Consider the following 18,814-nt stretch of genomic DNA (forward strand, 5'->3'; position numbering starts at 1 on the left):
GGGCTAATTATTTAATGGATGCTATTTTATTTGTGGAGTGATGGTGGGGTAATTTAATTTAATAGTGGGGCCTATTAAATTAAGATGGGGTGACATGACCTTTAATTTAATACTGGGGTGGTTTGGGGGCTATTAATTGAATGTGGGGCTGAGTTTGAGGAGCATGAGGTCTATCTATTAAATGTGAATATGAATTATTCAATGGCAGTGACGGTTGCAGGAAATAGGTATATTTATCATACGTAAATGCTATTTTAATTTATTGCTGGGGCTGTTTGGAGGGAGGTAAATAGGTTTATTTATTACATGGGAATACTATTACTTTAATGTTGGGCTGGAGGAAGACCTAAGTATTAATCGTGGGTCCTATTGATTTAACGCCGGGGCTGGTTCAAATTTTCTAAATGTACCCATTTTTTAATGAAAATAGGGCCCCTATAACATACCAGGATCCACTAGACAAGCTGCATTCTTTATATACTACACTATGATGCTAGCTGTCCTTCGTGGGCTGACCACTTCCCCTCTAGGTCTGGTCTTGCCCCAACATACCAGGATCCAGACAAGCTGCATTCTTTATATACTACACTATGGTGCTATCTGTCCTTCGTGGGATGACCACTCCCCCTCTAGGTCTGGTCTCGCCTCTATGATGGCTGGCCACATCCCCTCTGGTGGGCCCCTAACATTGCAGTCCCCTGGTGGGCCCTTCATGCCCCAGTCCGACACTGCACAAGTAGGTCAATGAAGTTATTGTAATCTATGTTGAAATGTAATTAATCATGTTCTATGTATTACTATAGTAAAAAAATAACATAAAATATGTATATAAATAGACATTTTGTGCAACAAAAAATTAAATGAAGCAAGGAAGTTATTCCAGCATTTGGTTACTTTGGAGATGTAAACAGATGGATGTTTTGTGGGGTTTGACTCGTTAACATGTTAATACCCAGAGTGCTGGCTATTTGTAGAAACAGACTGTTGTGGATCTAATTCTGTTGTGTTGTGACTTATAATTCTCTTGTATAAACAAACAATTATCAAAAGCACAGATAGGATATTCTATGATTCCCAATGAGTTTAGCAGCTTGGAGACTTGTGGGCTGGGCAGTAAGAATTTCAAAGAAATATAAAAAGCTGTAGTAACTACATAGTTTCCATTGTTGTCATCATTGGGAATTAAGGGATTATGAATTGGGCGTTTATAGGCATAGATTATGAAATGTAAATGTTTTACAAGTCTGTACTCTGTGGAAAATTAATAAAAAAATGAGAATTCTTTTTTTAAAGTCATCATATTTAGGTTGCAAGATTTTTGAAAATCTTGAGACTCTTTTAACATAAACATTACTCAGTCAATAAAAGTCTCACCATATTTCCCTCTGGGTACAAATGCAGAAACATAGTTGTAGTAACTTCTTAATTAACCTATATCAATTGGCTATTTGAAATCAAACAAAACTAGGGGGCAAATGTACCAAGCTGAGAGTTTTCCAGCAGGTTTGAAAAGTGGAGATGTTGCCTATAGCAACCAATCAGATTCTAGCTTCCATTTTGTAGAATGTACTAAATAAATGACAACTAGAATCTGATTGGTTGCTATAGGCAACATCTCCACTTTTCAAACCCGCCGGAAAACTCTCAGCTTGATACATTTACCCCTAGGTGGTTATATAAGGATAGTGGGACAATAATGTTTCTGTGACTTCAATTGCATAATGAACGTAAGTCAGCCTTTCAGTTTACTGACTTAGTGATTTGTAAGCAGCAGCCTGGTCATATATGTACAGTTTGGTCATGTATGTATTTTGAAGTTACAGATAATGCAGTTAATGTTTCATTAATTTAATGTAGACATTGTATAGTAAAACCATCATTTTCTGGCAACTGATGCACATATATGTAAAAAATTAACACATGATAGTCTAAACGGCAATTTATATACATTAGCAAAAATGGAATAGAAAAGTATTTTGACTAATCTTCTTTACTACATGAGCTATAATACACTAGGTACAAATAAAATGTGAAATAAACAACGAGATTGTCTTCTTTGTAATAAGTTTTGCTGCGCCCCTGAAGTGAGAGCTTACTCCAGGCAACTACAGAGTAATTATGTAAAGTTGAGCAGCTATAACCAGATATCATATGTACAGGTATATATAATGGCAGCAGATATAGGAAAGCATCAATTAGCGCTTAACTATGAAAAGTTCTATTTTTTTTTTATTTGTAGATTGTGTCCCTTTAACTACAAAACCCTCAGTAGCCAATCAGCATCTGGGCAAGAGCTGAAACACAACAAACTTCTGACCCCTCCCTTCTTTCCATAAAACCTCACTTAGTATCCTGGCATTATGATGGGATTATGCCGTTGTCTCCAGTTTGTTATATTCTCCTCCCGTTCTCACCGTCAGCTGAACAGATTCGTCTTCAACTTGTGTTCTTTTAAAACTCGCCTGGAATCTTTGTTTAACTTCAGGATCTGGACAGAATATGTATTCGTAGATAAAAGCGGCGAGGATAGCGCCCATCAAGGGACCAATCCAATAAATCTGTTGGGAGATTCAAGAGCTCATTAAAAATATAAAAGACAGATTCTGTTCTTATAATGTTAGTAATTGCTCACATAAGAAACCAATGATCACATTTCATTTTCCATGACATAAATCACTCTGAGTTATTTTTCTTTGCTTTGATGTAATTCTTGAAATTAACTATAGCACCTATTATCCTAAAAGAGTGGTTCTTATTAGGCGTCCTCTAAATATATATTCTGTGTATTGTATTATGTTTAAACATAGTTATGCATATTCATTATATTAGCAATTGTTATTACATTTAAATAGTAAAAATATCCATTCAATCTGTGTGATGTCTCCCTAATTCCTGAAATTCTAGTACAATTTAAAAGCGGTCATTATACTATGGTCATTTTGTAACTCTACTGCTACAGGCAAAAAGTTTTGGCAAACCTGGTAAAATTTGAACTTTGGAAGCTGTTTGGAAGTGTCACTTAGCACTGACTGACAAGGTGCCCAAACTTTTGCAGATGCTGGGCCTGATTCATTAAGGCAAACAAAGCAGAAAAAAAAAAAGGAGTAAATTTGCTCCTTGACAAACCATGTTACAATGCAAGGGGTGCAAATTAGTTCAGTATTTTGCATGTAAGGAAAATACTGCCTTTTATTTATCTAGCACAGAAATACTTGATAGCTTTATTTGTACACGGAAATTTAAAGTTGATCTAGGGCATGCCCTATCCCAACTATAAATCTGTCCCCACATTTTAGACTTACCTCCCCTCTAATGCAAGATGGATTTGCCAAGGTGCAAATGTGCTCGTTTTCATTTTGCTATGCTTAACTTTACATCTGTTAAATTCAGCAAATATATAATAATTGTGCATGAGAATGTGCAGCTATATATGTCACGTTTAAGTGTGTACCCTGCAGATTTTGCGTTTACTTCTATTTACTTACATCTAGTGAATGCACTTACATCTAGTGAGTGCACTACATGCACTTTATTGCGGGCTGCCCATACATCTGTCCAACTACAGTCTTAGGCATGTTATATTTAAAGTTACTTTGATTGGGCAATGTTTCCTTGTTACCATGCTGCATAAATGCAAATAATTAATTTGTTTTTGTAATAGAGTGTTTTCCACACTTACCCAATGATTGTCCCATCTGTTAAATACAGCGCTGGTTGCTAAAGATCTTGCTGGGTTCATGCTGGCACCTGTATATTGAATCTAAGAAGAGAGTGCAGGTGAGGATGTGTGTGTGCAGAATTTCATTTACTTAAATAAGCAACATGTACAGAAAGAAAAACAGGAACACGTTGATAAATGAAGATCGCCGAGCATTAGGTGTAAATAAAGTTACATTAAGAATAAACATCCCAGGCTCCTGTCTATGTGTTTGGAACACAACATTTGGATCTTACAAACCTCCCAACTGACATGTCTGTCCTGTGGGTGGGAACGTTGGGGAGAAGGGAGGGATCTAATGGGCAGCCCTCTCAGGGTGTTGCCACTCGCCCATTGTGACGTGTCTACGCCCCCCTGTCCCGCTACTGGGGACTTGCATGTTGGGCGGTATGATCTTCCCGCTACTGGGGACTTGCATGTTGGGTGGTATGATCTTCCCGCTACTGGGGACTTGCATGTTGGGCGGTATGATCTTCCCGCTACTGGGGACTTGCATGTTGGGCGGTATGATCTTCCCGCTACTGGGGACTTGCATGTTGGGCGGTATGATCTTCCCACTACTGGGGACTTGCATGTTGGGCGGTATGATCTTCCCGCTACTGGGGACTTGCATGTTTGGCGGTATGATCTTCCCGCTACTGGGGACTTGCATGTTGGGCGGTATGATCTTAGCTCATTGTGGACTGTGCAGTCTTCAGCCTTCTTCACTGTCCGGCTCAATATAGTCATCCTGCGTACCATGGTCTTGGAGTGATCCGCCCTTGCCCACCAAGCTGGCCTTCCTAGCATCCCCTGGTGTTTCTTAACAGGATTTTACAATTAGGAAATTATTATTGTTCATCTCCTGAATTAGTGACTTAGAATTTATTTTGCCATTTAACAAAATTAGTTATGCAACAGTGGGTCTTATTTCATGATTTATTTTTTGATTGCGTAAACATTTATATTTATAACTTCACCTTTCTCATGGCGATGGTGACATCCTTACAATAATCCTGGAAGGAAATAACTTTGCAGAAATGCACAGTGTGGATTAGTTGATTCATACACAGTGACAGGGCCTTCCACTGAGTAAATGCTGGTCTGGTGCATGTACAGTGACAGGGCCAGTGATGTCACATGTTTGGAGGGGAAGGGGGTGGGCAATGCCAGGCCACCATCCTGAGGCCCCTGGGAGTGCAGAGCAGGGGCCTTCCACTGAGTAAATGCTGGTCTGGTGCATGTACAGTGACAGGGCCAGTGATGTCACATATTTGGAGGGGAAGGGGTTGGGCAATGCTGGGCCACCATCCTGAGGCCTCTGGGAGTGCAGAGCAGGGGCCTGCCACCGAGTAAATGCTGGTCTGGCGCATACACAATGAATCCCTAGCCGTGGAGATTGGAGCAATCAGGGCTTTGCTGTGCCTGTTCTGAACCGGCATATGCTCAGAAGAAGTCTCCTTTCTGCTCTTCAGAGGGTAGAACAGGGGCCCGAGATGCTGATGGGACCAATTCTCCCATGTGGTCCGGTGATTCTGTGTTCCACCCCTGACACTTTCCTAAACATCTGGGAGGAGCTTCACTAGTCTAATAGAGTGGGATAGTGATACTTCACTTTTTAACATTGCTGTAGTAGACTTTCAGGGTAGCAATGTATTTTACCTCCATGGTTCATATGTAGTTCTTTAAGACAATGTCTTTAAATCCATGCTTTATGAGCATGTATTTACAGTTATCACTGGTACCCAAGCTGGTGGAAGTTGTGATATAAGGTGAAAGTGATGTAAGTAACATACCTATGTTGCAGGTTAGTATAGCAGGTTATTTATCATGAGAAATATCCAACTTGTTGCTTGCAAGAAGGCAGAAGTTTCATGTAGACTGTTTACACAACAACAACCTAAGGGCTACCTGTGGCCCACACTGCCTGGTGGAAGCCAATTGTGGGCTGATATTCATGAAAACGTGGAATAGCAATGCACTAGGATTCTAAGAAAGTGATAAGCTGAATATTATATTAGCCCACGAAATAGCTGCCTCCTTTGTGTGTAGGGGACGGGTACAAGATTAGCAGATATACAACTCCACACTAATGACATGTTCATACAGATATAGTAACACAAGGCAGAAGTATGTATGTAAACAGCCAAAATTATACAGACATAACTGAAACGATGTAATGCATGAAACGAGAAACTGGTATAGTATACACATACTGTGGTGTGCAGAGTATAGGGAGCAATGTTTTGGTTTGTTTTACAAGCAATTACAAGCAACATAATCAAAAACAATTAAAGACTCCTATGTAGGAACAAACAGAATAAACAAACTAAAAAAAAAAATCACTGAATATATATTATTCTACCATTTAGAACAGTTTTAGAACTGAACTGGGCCTCCATGATATAGTTATTTTAGAGATTGTCATTGACTGATGAGTAATACACATAGCAATGTTGGGTGCAGTTCCATTCCTTTTCAAGTTCATGTCTTTTCTGTAGGTGAAAACATGGCTGTTCAACCAGCTTTTCTGTGTCCCTCAGCTCCATGAGATTACCGTAGCACCTATTCCATTTTTTGGAATCTGAACTTTAAACATGAATTTAGCAATATCAACTAGAGCAATGCTTCCCAAACCTGGTCTCCAAGGACCCCCAACAGGTCATGTTTTGAGGATGTATTTAATCATACACAGGTGAGTAAATCGATATCACTGAGTAAGACATTTTCCCACCAGGCAGAATGCACAAAACATGAGCCATTGGGGTCATTGAGGATTGGAGTTGGGAAACACTGATCCAAAGGAATTTCAGCAAAGGTACACATAAGTGCAAATTAATGACAACCGTTAAAATTATGAATAAAAACACTCTAGTTCTGAGTCTTGCCTTTTAGCACAAATATTATATTTAAAGGGTCTTCTGATTTTATTTTCAGCATCTGATTCTGATAACCCTTCTAAGAGCAGTCTCCATGATTCATTTTCCTCCAATGTACTTATATTTGTCCTGACTTATACCCCCACATGATTTTCATTGCTTCATGTCACTGAATTTTCTAAGTCCACTTAGAATTGTAAACAGTGCCTAAAGAAGGGGTCTAAGTGTCCTGTAAGCTGGCACAATTTGACCTTTTATCTGCACCTTTCTGTAGCATGTTACTATTCTGCTGACTGTTAATAACCCTAAATACAGTAACAGTGTCATAAGGGATATATAGACATCTTACATTCTAAACCATTCATGGTCAAACTGATACACATCTGGGAGGCCTTTTAACCACCAAAAGGTCCATGCATTACCCTTAATTTCAATGATACGTTAAAATAATATATTTCAACAAAGAGACACCTATCTGTAATAACATAGTAAAAGGCATTTTAAACAAGTTATAAGAAACAGATCTGAAAATAAAGCAGGAAGGAGCTGGGAGCACAGGTGCAGGCTTGGTGTGTGGCATGCAGCCCTAGTGCCGCCTGTTGCCCATCACTGTTCCATCTTGCAGATCACTAAACCATCTAGAAGCTTATTAATGAAAAGTTAGGAAAGGAGGGGACCAATACTGATCTGGATGAACCTTGGCCCAGTCTGGAAATATTACAACTACCCTTTGCCCTCAACTAGTTATCTACCCACATACATTTTTTTCCCTAAACCTTGTACTCTGGCTGTGTAATAAACTATTTTCTACAATATATTTCAGAATTGCATCCTTAGAATCCATTCAAATAATTTACCCACAACTGAACTATAGGTATATAGTTTGTGGCTCTGATCTTTTTTCCTTTTTGCAAAGATTAGTACCACATCTGGTTTCCACCAGTCTTGGTGCACTGACCATAAACAGAAAAACAGTAATCTAAAAATGACTGAACTTAGTTCCTTTAGCACACATGGGTGAATGTCCCCTGGGGCAGGTGTGTTATTGGTCTTAATCTTGTTTGGATGTAACTGCACCTTTTCCTACACTTAAGTAGTATATAGACTATTCCGTGATTTTTTTCCTCCTTTGCGAATACAAACAAAAATGCACTTAAAAGCATTTTGGGATTAGAATTGCTATCTTTAGCAACCCCTTCTTCAGCTTTTTACATATTGTACTATATTACTGTTGTGAACAATCCCCCAATTATTGTGTTTGTCATTGCCTTCTTAATTGATCCAGGTAACTGACAAAAAATGCCATGAAAGGCTTCACACACAGAAAAGTGACATATGTAATAAAAACAGTTCCTATGTCACCTTTCATGATTTATTTATGTCATAAATAAGGCTATACAAAAAACAAAAATATTTATTTAATTGGAAGGGGTGGTACTTAAGGTGTAGGAGGATAAACGTAGATATGACTTTTACAGTTATGCAAAGTTCACCTTTCCACGTACACCTTGATGTGCGCTGTGGGGACAGTAAATCGCACCGGTACAAAACCAAGATAGTTTGTGGTGTGTCTTGGGTGTGTTTTGTAAATGACCTACAATGAATGTATTAATAGTTATCCATTTTTGCTCTTCCATCAAGTTTAGAAGGTAGTTTAGAGAGGGCGGATTAAAAACAATTCAACAATTATAAAATTCCCACCTTAATGTTTGATTCTAGGTCGATTGAAATCCTTTTTTACCGCCATCGCTGACCATAAAGAGTGATACCCTTTGCAATGGAGGTAGCTGTTATATGATTAAAAGCTTAATGCGTGACCACCATTAGAGCATTATCTCCTGCCTGGAATGTGTAGTGTTGGTTCTATACTAAAACATGCATATTATTCATCCAATCTTACATTCACAATATATCTCAAGTTGTGGCCTATTAAAGAATTAAGAAGTTTTGCAGAAAGCGCGGAATTTAAATTGTAAACAATAGAAACATTATTTTCCTTGTAAATTGTGGCTTTCATTTAGCTTCCTATAGAAACATCTGACATCTAATATTAAAAAAAAGTCCACTTACTGCAAAGAGATGCCCGATGGTGACCGACAAGCCAATGATGAGAGGAATGGGTACTTTGATGTCTTTTCTTTTCTTGTCACATGAAGCGAAAATTGTGAAGACTAACTGGAAAGTGATGAGAGTTTCCACAAGAAGGGCCTGACCATGTGTAACGGTGTCATGTTCCTGTTAGTGGAAAAATGGGAGAAAAGAGACTTGGTTTATACTTTCAATGCATATCTACAGACTTAAGTACTAATACATGACTTACATAGTATAATCGGGCAAAGCACTTACATTTAAAGCTCTATAGGGGAGATTCAGTTGTTTGAGCTGTGTTTCCAGAACGTTCACGGAGACACCTCATGTCTATGTTATGGCTGGAACCTCCGCTAATATTTTAGGTGCAAGTAAAAATGAGCAGAGATTCCGACTGTAATTACTGGCAATGTGCTCAGCAAGATGTCCGTGTGCCACATCACAGGCAATTCAATCTCCCCCTATTATATATTTAGAAAATAAACATTTCAGCATAACTTTCAGCTCCCCACTTTTTACTGGTTGATTACAGTTTTCCCATTTACTCCCTCTCTGTGAGAACATTGACGGCCACTTGCAGCTTGAACTGACTGATAACAGAACCAGAACTTACACTCAGCTGCATAGCAAATGTAAGTAAAAGACAAACATCTTCAGTTCTTTTAATTTACTTAAATACTCAATGGTGCCAAGAGGGGGGTGAGATAAAAAGTGCCCTGGTATCCTTTGGGGGCCAGGCTTTGAAGACGATGATGGCGGTGAGTTGGGCTCCACACGTTCACAAGCCCATCTGAGCTGGATTATGAACGGGGGCACAGTGACTGCATGAACCCATCGCTTCCTATGGTTCGGTGGGGTCACACCCTTCCTAGGTTGCTCATACAGCACCTGGTTTTGCTATGGCGGTATGTATAGCCCTGGGGACAGGAACAACTATAACATATAAGAATGTTAGACGTCATCAAGGATTCTCATGACCCTATAAGCACACAAGGCAACAACGCTTTTATACTGGTCTATGAACTCCGTGGTGATTTCTAATATCCTTATTATTTTACAGTACGTAGTACATTATTCCTTATAATACACCCGACTTCAAACCAAACAAGACACTTGCATGAGTTCATCTTCACAGCTGGGTGCTAGAGATGAGCCACAGAACAGGCTGTTTCACAGAGGTGCGGAGTTCAGAATTATGATTTTGATTTGTCATTATGCGCAATACCATTCTGCTCTGTATATGTATATGAGTATTTCACAGAATTACATAGTAACATACATAGTAACATAGTTGATGAGGTTCAAAAAAAGACACCAGTCCATCAAGTTCAACCTATTTTGGAGCTCCTGAGGTCCCTCTCGTATATTATATAATTAATCCATATGAAGCAACCGCCAATCTGTTTCAATCAGGTAAAATCCCTCCTGACCCAATATTGCAATCCTACTTCTCCCTGGATCCACTACTACCCTTCATTTTAATTAACGGCCGTAACCCCGGATACCTTTTTCAGCTAAAAATTTGTCTAACCCTTTCTTAAACATATCTATTGAATTGAATCTGCCATCACATCTTCCCTGGCAGTGAATTCCATATCTTGAATGCCCTTACTGTAGAGAACCTCTCACTAATAGTTATGTATTGCATCACAGAACACTTCCAAACTGAGTCAGATGACATAAGTGACATCAATTCCTGGCTCTATTTATATATAGTACACCCACATACACACTACAACTACAGTTATAGAAGAAATATTGCATTTTTAGAGACATATCTCTACCTAACATAATGGCCTCCTTAGATTGTGTAGCCTTTTACTACACACAGAAGTAAACAACTCCACCTTTTTTGTTCCCTGCTCCCTTCCTTTATTTTTCAACCATGTATTATATCAGATGGTCTTGTTTATTTTTGTTGCCATGGGATACGACACAAACTTATTCCATATATATATATATATATATATATATATATATATATATAACATACCCAACACAGTAAGCTCTGCAGAGCATTGTCTTAATCCACGGCAACATAAATAAACCACTCTGCCTTATTATATAAACGCATTGCTGGAACGTACAGAACGGAGCTAGACTGAAAGAGCAATGTACTTAGTAAAAGTTGCATGAGAGCGTGTACAAGGAAATACAGTCATCAGAAGACATACATAAGCGCAGGGCAGAACACTAGTGGAAAAATTACAGCTGCGTTTTCAAGAGAAGAATACAAGACAAGACCTTTATCTTTCATTTTCTTACATTTAAACTAGTACAGATCATGCTATTTCATATTTACCTCTAATTTTAGAATTTAGCACGGCCCAATCAGACTTCTGTTAGGACACAATCAGACCTGCTAGGCATGATATTAAGTGACATTTTTGTCTTATTGTATAATGGTTTGTCCCATGTGATGTTGGGCCCAAGACAGTTGTCACTTTGCCCCTGAAAAGAACCCTTCCTGTGCTTATAATGTGCCAACAATTATCAGTGTGACCTCTTAAGGGCACCAAAAGCCATATTGGTCTGAGGAAATTAAAGGGGCAGAGCTGGGATCTCATGGGAGGGTTTTGGTCAGGTGATCACTCTCCTTCTCCCAATCCCCCTGATGCAATGCGACCAACCCTTGTAAGGCTACATAAAGGCAGGAACCGAGTGGCCAGGTCTTACTGGTGTTCTCTAGTGGTGGTGTCTAGCTGTTTACTTACATGATAACATGGTCTAGGTAAAGCCCAAAGGAGTGGAGCTGGGGCATCAGAAGCTCTGTAATTTATGGAAGTGGTGCTCTGCGTACAATAGCTCTCATCCCTGTATATATATATATATATATATGATACACAATAATTCTAAGCTAAAAGAGCGCTCAGTGCAAGTGAAAACCGTGTTAATAAGTTTTATACTTATATCAATAGGCAGCTCCCCAGTCATTCGACACCTGTCTGCAAATGTCAGACCTGATAGAAGAAAAACAAAGGACAGGGGGCGCCAAACATAGTGCAATTAAACGTGATATACAATAATATTCTCCACAATCTATGTAGTTCTCGTACCAGATGTTCAAAGTAAAAACGCCAAAGTGATAATGAGAAATCCCTCTGATGGCACCACAGTTGGGTAGTAGGATTCAAGGCGATCTTAGATGGCAGATATCCCCTCTTAGTAACAGATTTATTGATATCCAGATATCTGTGAACTCGAAATTAAAACCACAATAGTGTGATACCATCAAAGACCACACTTAAAAATCTCTAGTAGATTAAAAATTTAATTTGGACAATAATTTTCACACTGCAGCTTTAGTAATTAATGCCCGTACATAAAACACATTAAAAATCAGCTTATCTGTCCCATGGACATCACAGGTAGTATGGAAGGTACCAGCCGGCAACGATCCAGACATATAAGGAATGATCACAGGAAACAAATGACAGAACAACCTCCGACGCGTTTCGTCTTATAAAAGACTTTCTCAAGGAGTCATAATTTGAATAGAGTCTGTCGGCTCCTAAATACTCGAGTCCTATATATATATATTGAAATAAAGCACAGGCCAGGCGCCTTTATTTCAGTGACTAACTTCTTCTGGATTGACCATCTGGATACAGGCTTCCATGCGGCTGCCACTCACACATGAGTGAAGTGATTGTGGACTTAATATTATTGGGACTATTTTATAATTGTACTTGATACTACAAAGTGTACGAAAAATTTTGCAATACTTACTGATGTGGTAGATAGCGCCGGAGTATATCTATTGTTGTGTTATATATATATATATATATATATATCCACCCAAATCCTATTAGTAGACTTTGTATTCCAGGGAGTCATAGCTCCAAAAACACGACTTAAATAAATATAATATTGAACAGAAAGTATAGAAATAAATAATCTCTGAATATGTAACTGATTGCTGCTGTATTGTGATTTTGTCATAGGCACAGACCTGATCACAAAGTGTTTCTTCCTAAGGCTACCAAGAGGAGCTCTGCTAAACAATTTAATAAGGAGGGGAATAAAAAGAGCCGTGTGGGGGAAAAAGTGGTAAAACGTGTTTCAGTAGATTTAAAACATTGTGCTGTGAATTCAGAAAAAACCCTTATCCTAGAAAACCAAAGTCACAAGCCTTGTGGACCCACACATACATGTTGTTTCTTGCTTCTACATTTCTTCTTCTTTTTGTATACTGTTTCTTCATACTATTTTTTATGTTGTTTAATGCCCCTTTAACCCAGAGGGAGAGGGGATTGCAATATATACGCTGGGAGGATATTTTATTAAACAGGAGAAATGGACATTTTCCTTATACCCCCAATTTTCCCACCACATCTTATGCTAGTAAGTAAATTGTTGGCGTGGCTGTTGCACAATACATTGTGATTTCTAGAGAGTAAATGTCACATAGTTATTTTTTTACATATTTGATGTGGCACTCCACATAAGAGTATGAAACTGATCCTGTCTGCAGAAAGTAGAGAACAACTATATAATGTCTATTATCTTAAGAAGGCCGAGCACAAAACAACTTTTTAAGGAATAAAGAAGGATCCTTTTTTGCATTCAAAATAAAGACTTCTAATAGAATACAGTGTCAGTGTGAAGTCGTTCCATCAGGATTTCTAAGAACATTTTCCGATTCTTCCACTGTTATGGAAATCCGCCTTTGAGACTCCAAATCAAAAATAAATAAATATAAAAGTTTTTTATTGTTTAAAAGTTGTGTTAATACCTTCTAATTAATATGTCCATGGACAACTGGTTCACTACATGTCATTTATATACAACACATACAGCATTATACTTTGTAATATAAAGATGCCATTTTCTTATTTAATAGATTTCTTGTTGGTGATTTATTACATGTAACAGTCGTGTTATGTCCCAGCATCCTCATGAAACCTGTGATTGCCCCAATAATAAGAGTAACAGGTATTTATGCAAAAAAGAACTGAAAACATTTCAGACTGTGATTTGTAGGGAACTTTTCTTTCCAATGCTCTTGAGATGTGGTGTCTGTAAGCTTATTCAGTACACTTCAGGGATCCACTCCAGCATTAACACAGCTCAATACAGATTGCAATGCATTGTACTCAGCTACTTACACTATCAAACAGGCCAAGATGCTATAGTAGGAATTTTCACATATTCAATATGCCTTTAGTAAATGGTTAAACTATTTAAAAACTTTATATACTATTCATATTATGCAAAGTAATACTATAGAAAGAATGATTTGAATGAATGAAAACCTACCTCTTCAGGCAAGTTTATGATATTCCTCAACTACCATCTTAATCTCCCTGGCACTATATAAATGTTGACGATGATGATGATGATGATGAATTACCTGACACAATCCATTGCAAAATACAGAAGCCCTTAAACTCTTAATTATATTATTAATATATTTCTTGCTGCTATATTTAAATAGATAGTTACATGCTTATAATGATACAAACAGTCATCACTAATAATCAGAATCCCAATTCATAGAGAGGACACATGGAACCACTTTTCTGTAGTCACACAATTTGTCCACCTAATTCTAGGTAACTCATATTATAAATTACACTGACCTTGGTGATTCCAACCGGCCACTTATCTTGTGGTGTAATGAGGGCGACCACCCCAGCTCCAGCTATAGCGGCTACACATTGAGTAATAATATAGAATATTCCTGTGGCCACTGTAATCTTCCTAGTACATATCATAGCCACTGCCACGGCAGGGTTCAAGAAGGCTTCACATATGTGTCCAAAGCAATGAATCAATATGGCAATGCTCAGCCCGAAGCAGAAGGCAATGTGAGTGTCACTGGGCCCAGGAATGTTCATCCCGGCTGTTGATCCTAAACTTACAACCAGAAAAAGGAAAACTGCCAGGAATTCTCCAGCCATGGAGGTCCAGAACTGTCTTGTCCATATTCCTTTGAAAGCCGTCATCCTGCACCCAGCGTGGTTAGTGGACTCACTGGTGAGTTATAAAAGACACTTGAGGCAGGGGGCTTGGGTATTTCAATAAGACAGCAGAAAAACTGGTTGAGCAAGTAGTGACGTGTTGGTGACCCTTCCCTGCAGACATGAAACGCATTGCAAGTAATACCTTTTTTGTCTAGGGCGTGAAGGAATGTAATGTGCTATCCTAAGAGCAGGCTTGTGAAAACATGGACTAGATACAGAAACAAGAACCTAAGGGGGTTGTTATGGGATTTCACTCTCGGTCCCACCCACCCAGATCATCTTTAACTGACTTTGTTTGTAGACCATTCACCCATTCATTCCATGTGCTGCAGAGGTTGTTACCTGGAGAGATATCAGGAGCTATTAGGACATTCCAATTGAGGTGAACTAGGAAAGGTAAACACTTGTGTAACTGACTAATAGAGAGTAAATCTAATAAATCACACTTTAACGTCAGATCAATGCAAATTGTATAGGCTGTTGCTAAACTAATAGACAAAGGGTAATTCATATCCCTCATTGGTGTTTATTTCTTTCAATCAAGTAGCCATAATCACATATTTAAAGTGCCCGTACTCCCACAGCTGGGAGTTTCACCATTTAAACTTTTCTTTTCATATGGCTGCTCCCAAAACATTATTGAATCACCTTTTTTTTTATTTTATCAAGCCCCCACCCCCTGAAATTGTCATCTATATTAGTGGTGTTGTACACCAAATTGGGGGAGGGGGGGGGGGGCATCTTAGCACAACTCTAAGTCATACAGATGCCCATTATTTGTGTGATACATGAAAAAGCAGCCACTATTTCCCTGCATGGGAAAATGCACTTGCGCCACTTCACCCTTGAGCTGGATTTGCTAATAACTGTAAATAAGGATGTTGGTGCATGAAAACACATTTTGTCTAGATCTTTTAAATTATTGTCTATTCAAACAGAAGAAATTAGTGCAGACTGTTCACATGGATACAATGTAATATGCTGGGAAACTTCTTCGTAAATTATTTTTGCTTCAGTCTCAAACATGTGTGTTAAACACAAAATAAAAAGTACCTTTACGTATGTGTGTTCCCTCTTGTGGGTGACATTTATTGATTTTACAGGGCAATTGCAAGGGATTCCAATGTTTCCTTATATTAATGTAGACATGCAGGGCCTGATACGTCAAGGCACGTATCTGTCGCTTTTGACTTTATCGTTCACAAAATCACTCTGCACATGCCCAGAACTGGACCAGTAAACGCAGCCCTGACCGCTCCTTCTCCGAGCGCAAAGGACAGTCTGCAATTTTGAGCAGTGAACATGGCGTAGAAGGGGCGTTTAGTCATAGTCAGTTTACAGTAAGGGTGTGCCATAATCAAGCACACACAGCTATGTCCGAATCAAGTTCTGGGCACCACAAAGTTACTTGTTTTTCTGCCGTATCGCCTGCTCCAGCTACAGGGTTATTCTAAGTCCTGAGTACTAGTTATGACAGTCTTGTATGCATGCTATAACATATGTTTGGAAACTGGAACTACTCTAAAAATTCAGTAAACATAAAGAACATCCTAATAAATGTATTCCATGGCAAAATGTTTTTTTTTTACTGTTTTATCATTAATGCCCTTATTATTAACTGGTGGCATTGATTTTATATATATTTGTTTCTGTGCATTCTTTTGTGAATTTATAATCCACAGAGGCTTTGTAGTACAGCAGAGCAGAACTATACATATCTTATATTGTGATCTGGTCCTTGAATTCAGGAGTGCATTGGCTCAGTATGCGTGCCGTGATGAATCAAATCAGCAGTGTATATATAACAAACATCCTTCTGTGGAAAAGTTTGCAAATAACAATAGAAAAAAGGGCCCTTGATGAGCATATGTTGTTTTGTGACATCCTGCACTGTGGAAATGCTCCCGTTTATAAGAGAAGCGTATGCATCTGACAGCATGGCGGTGTCTACGGCAGAGGGTGGGCAGTCTGCTGGGGCCATCTGAGCAATTCAGACTTTCCTAGATAATGCAGGTTGAGCACTAATTTGTCTTGTACTATTCCCAGATGCAAAAACAGTATTTTGTTTTGTAGGATAAGATACTTAGATATGACTCCAGGGTGAAGGGAGTGCATTTGCAACCAGGGTCCACAGAGCCCCCCTCCCTGTTCTCCTGTGCACAAGGACTTTTGCTTTTTGGTTCATCCAATACTTTCAATGGGACTGACGGCTTTTGTACCATACAGACGCATTTCATAGGGGTAGGCACATTTATATGAGCACAAAGTAAACTGTAATAAAACAAACACACATAAAAGTGTAACTACTAATATCATCTCATTGTCATGCTTAATTTAAGATATGATGCTCGGTGAAGCAGCGTTTTAGATAAAAAATAAGAAAAGTAAACGTTAAAGAAAGTTGTGTCCCAAAAGTGGACGTAGGTTGGACGGTGAAGTTACATTTTTACACTCCAAACATAGGCGTATCGCCATTATACAGGGGCAGATCCCAAAAGCAGCATGTGGGTGGGCTCCTGTACATTCTCTGGGTCGATGAATAGGCGCACTTGCTCAAAACTAAACATGTCGTAGTTTGTGACTAGTAAATGACTCTTAGTGCCCTAAAACGGAACAAGAGTCAATGGTTGTAATACTAGAACGTGTGCACAGCTGCTTTTCTTTGTGCTTTAAAGGTCAGGCACTTGTACTTCCACCAGCATTTACTTATGAATTAAGTGTGTTTTCACTAATCATACATCTTCACAAAATGCTTGGTAAAATCAATTAAGTGCCATTTTTTTTATACTCAGCATTTCTAAAAACAGTGAAGTCAGTGGAAATGTGGCACAATCACACGTATAACTTGTGCAAATTCATATGATCAGTGGTTGAAGTGGCAGCACGGTGGCTTAGTGGTTAGCACTTCTGCCTCACAGCACTGGGGTCATGAGTTCATTTCACAACTATGGCCTTATCTGTGAGGAGTTTGTATGTTCTCCCCGTGTTTCCTCCCACAATTCAAAAACATACTAGTAGGTTAATTGGCTGCTATCAAATTTACCCGAGTCTGTGTATGTGTGTGTGTGTTAGGGAATTTAGACTGTAAGCTCCATGGGGCAGAGACTGATGTGAGTGAGTTCTCTGTACAGCGCTACAGATCTAGTGGCGCTATATAAATAAATGATGATGAAATTTAGAAGTGGCGGTATGAAAAATGTAATGGGAATGGAATGTGACAGTATTACAATGAAGGCAGTAGGAGAAGAGGTAGTCTGGCATACCACCGTATACACCCCAAATCAACTTCTACCACCGCTGTGACTATAATGCAATTATCACAGGGAAATTTGAGGAAACACAATCTGCTGCCAAGACTATTACTATAGCACAGAGATTCTACAACTGTGTATATAGGGAAAGCCAAATTGAATCTAATGTAACGTTTAGTGAAGAGGGATTTTCAAAAACTCTGCTGATAGTTTGACAAACAGGAGACACACACTTCAGCGCTGGACTTGGATCCATGGGATGACTAGCTAAATCCGGTGGTCGCAGGTAAGTACCATTTTGCATATAAGCAGTATTGTACCCAATTCCCTCCACAGCTACATGTTTAGTTTTGGGTGGAATGAGCCTTTAAATATGATCATATAGCCCAAGGCATAAATTCTTTTTAGAACATATCTCGGCCTGTACTTGAATTTCACATAACTGAGCTGTGCAGGTATACAAGTCTTGAAAGTGTATTTAATCAATAAGTCATAGACTGTAACAAAGCAAAGGCTTTTAAATACTTCATCTGTACCACTCATAAGGTAACAAAATTACTGCGTACACTAGCAAATAATAATTTTGAAGCATTTCATTTATTATTTGTCTCAGGTCTCAATACTACTGGCAACACACACTGTTCTATCACAGGTGACCCTGGCCCAATATCCCACATGCGGCACCAACATCTGTCCATGTGTTCTGGCATCCTTCTATTACACTAACAGGCAGCTGCTTGGCCAGTCCTCGCCCAATCTGAACACACACATGGGTGTTCTTACATTGTTGTTAATGAGTAAATGAGCTTCTTCAATTATTTTGGGACTTGGAAAAAAAAATGTAAATCACCTTCAAAATAAACAGACAACAATTGTGTCCAGTACAAACTGATTATCACAGCATAGAAATGGCCCCATATACACAATCAAGAC

General features: G+C 38.8%; 1 protein-coding gene across 1 annotated transcript; it reads right to left on the bottom strand.

Annotated features, from left to right (window-relative positions):
- Positions 1-1,686: 1,686 nt before the first annotated feature.
- On the bottom strand, positions 1,687-14,698 carry LOC142157860 (aquaporin-4-like). Its single transcript, XM_075211390.1, has 4 exons — positions 14,247-14,698; positions 8,647-8,811; positions 3,680-3,760; positions 1,687-2,558 (listed from the first exon to the last, which is right to left on the bottom strand). The coding sequence occupies exons 1-4, from the start codon at positions 14,610-14,612 to the stop codon at positions 2,370-2,372; spliced, it is 801 nt and encodes a 266-aa protein (XP_075067491.1). The 5' UTR covers positions 14,613-14,698; the 3' UTR covers positions 1,687-2,369.
- Positions 14,699-18,814: the final 4,116 nt, after the last annotated feature.

This window comes from Mixophyes fleayi, chromosome 5 (genome assembly GCF_038048845.1).
Source record: "Mixophyes fleayi isolate aMixFle1 chromosome 5, aMixFle1.hap1, whole genome shotgun sequence".
NCBI lineage: Eukaryota > Metazoa > Chordata > Amphibia > Anura > Limnodynastidae > Mixophyes > Mixophyes fleayi.

Coding starts and splice junctions, on each gene's coding strand:
- LOC142157860 (XM_075211390.1), bottom strand. CDS start 14,612: ATGACGGCTTTCAAAGGAATATGGACAAGACAGTTCTGGACCTCCATG. Junction 3,761..8,646: donor CCATCGGGCATCTCTTTGCA/GTAAGTGGACTT, acceptor CTCTCTTCTTAG/ATTCAATATACAGGTGCCAG. Junction 2,559..3,679: donor ACAGATGGGACAATCATTGG/GTAAGTGTGGAA, acceptor ATCTCCCAACAG/ATTTATTGGATTGGTCCCTT.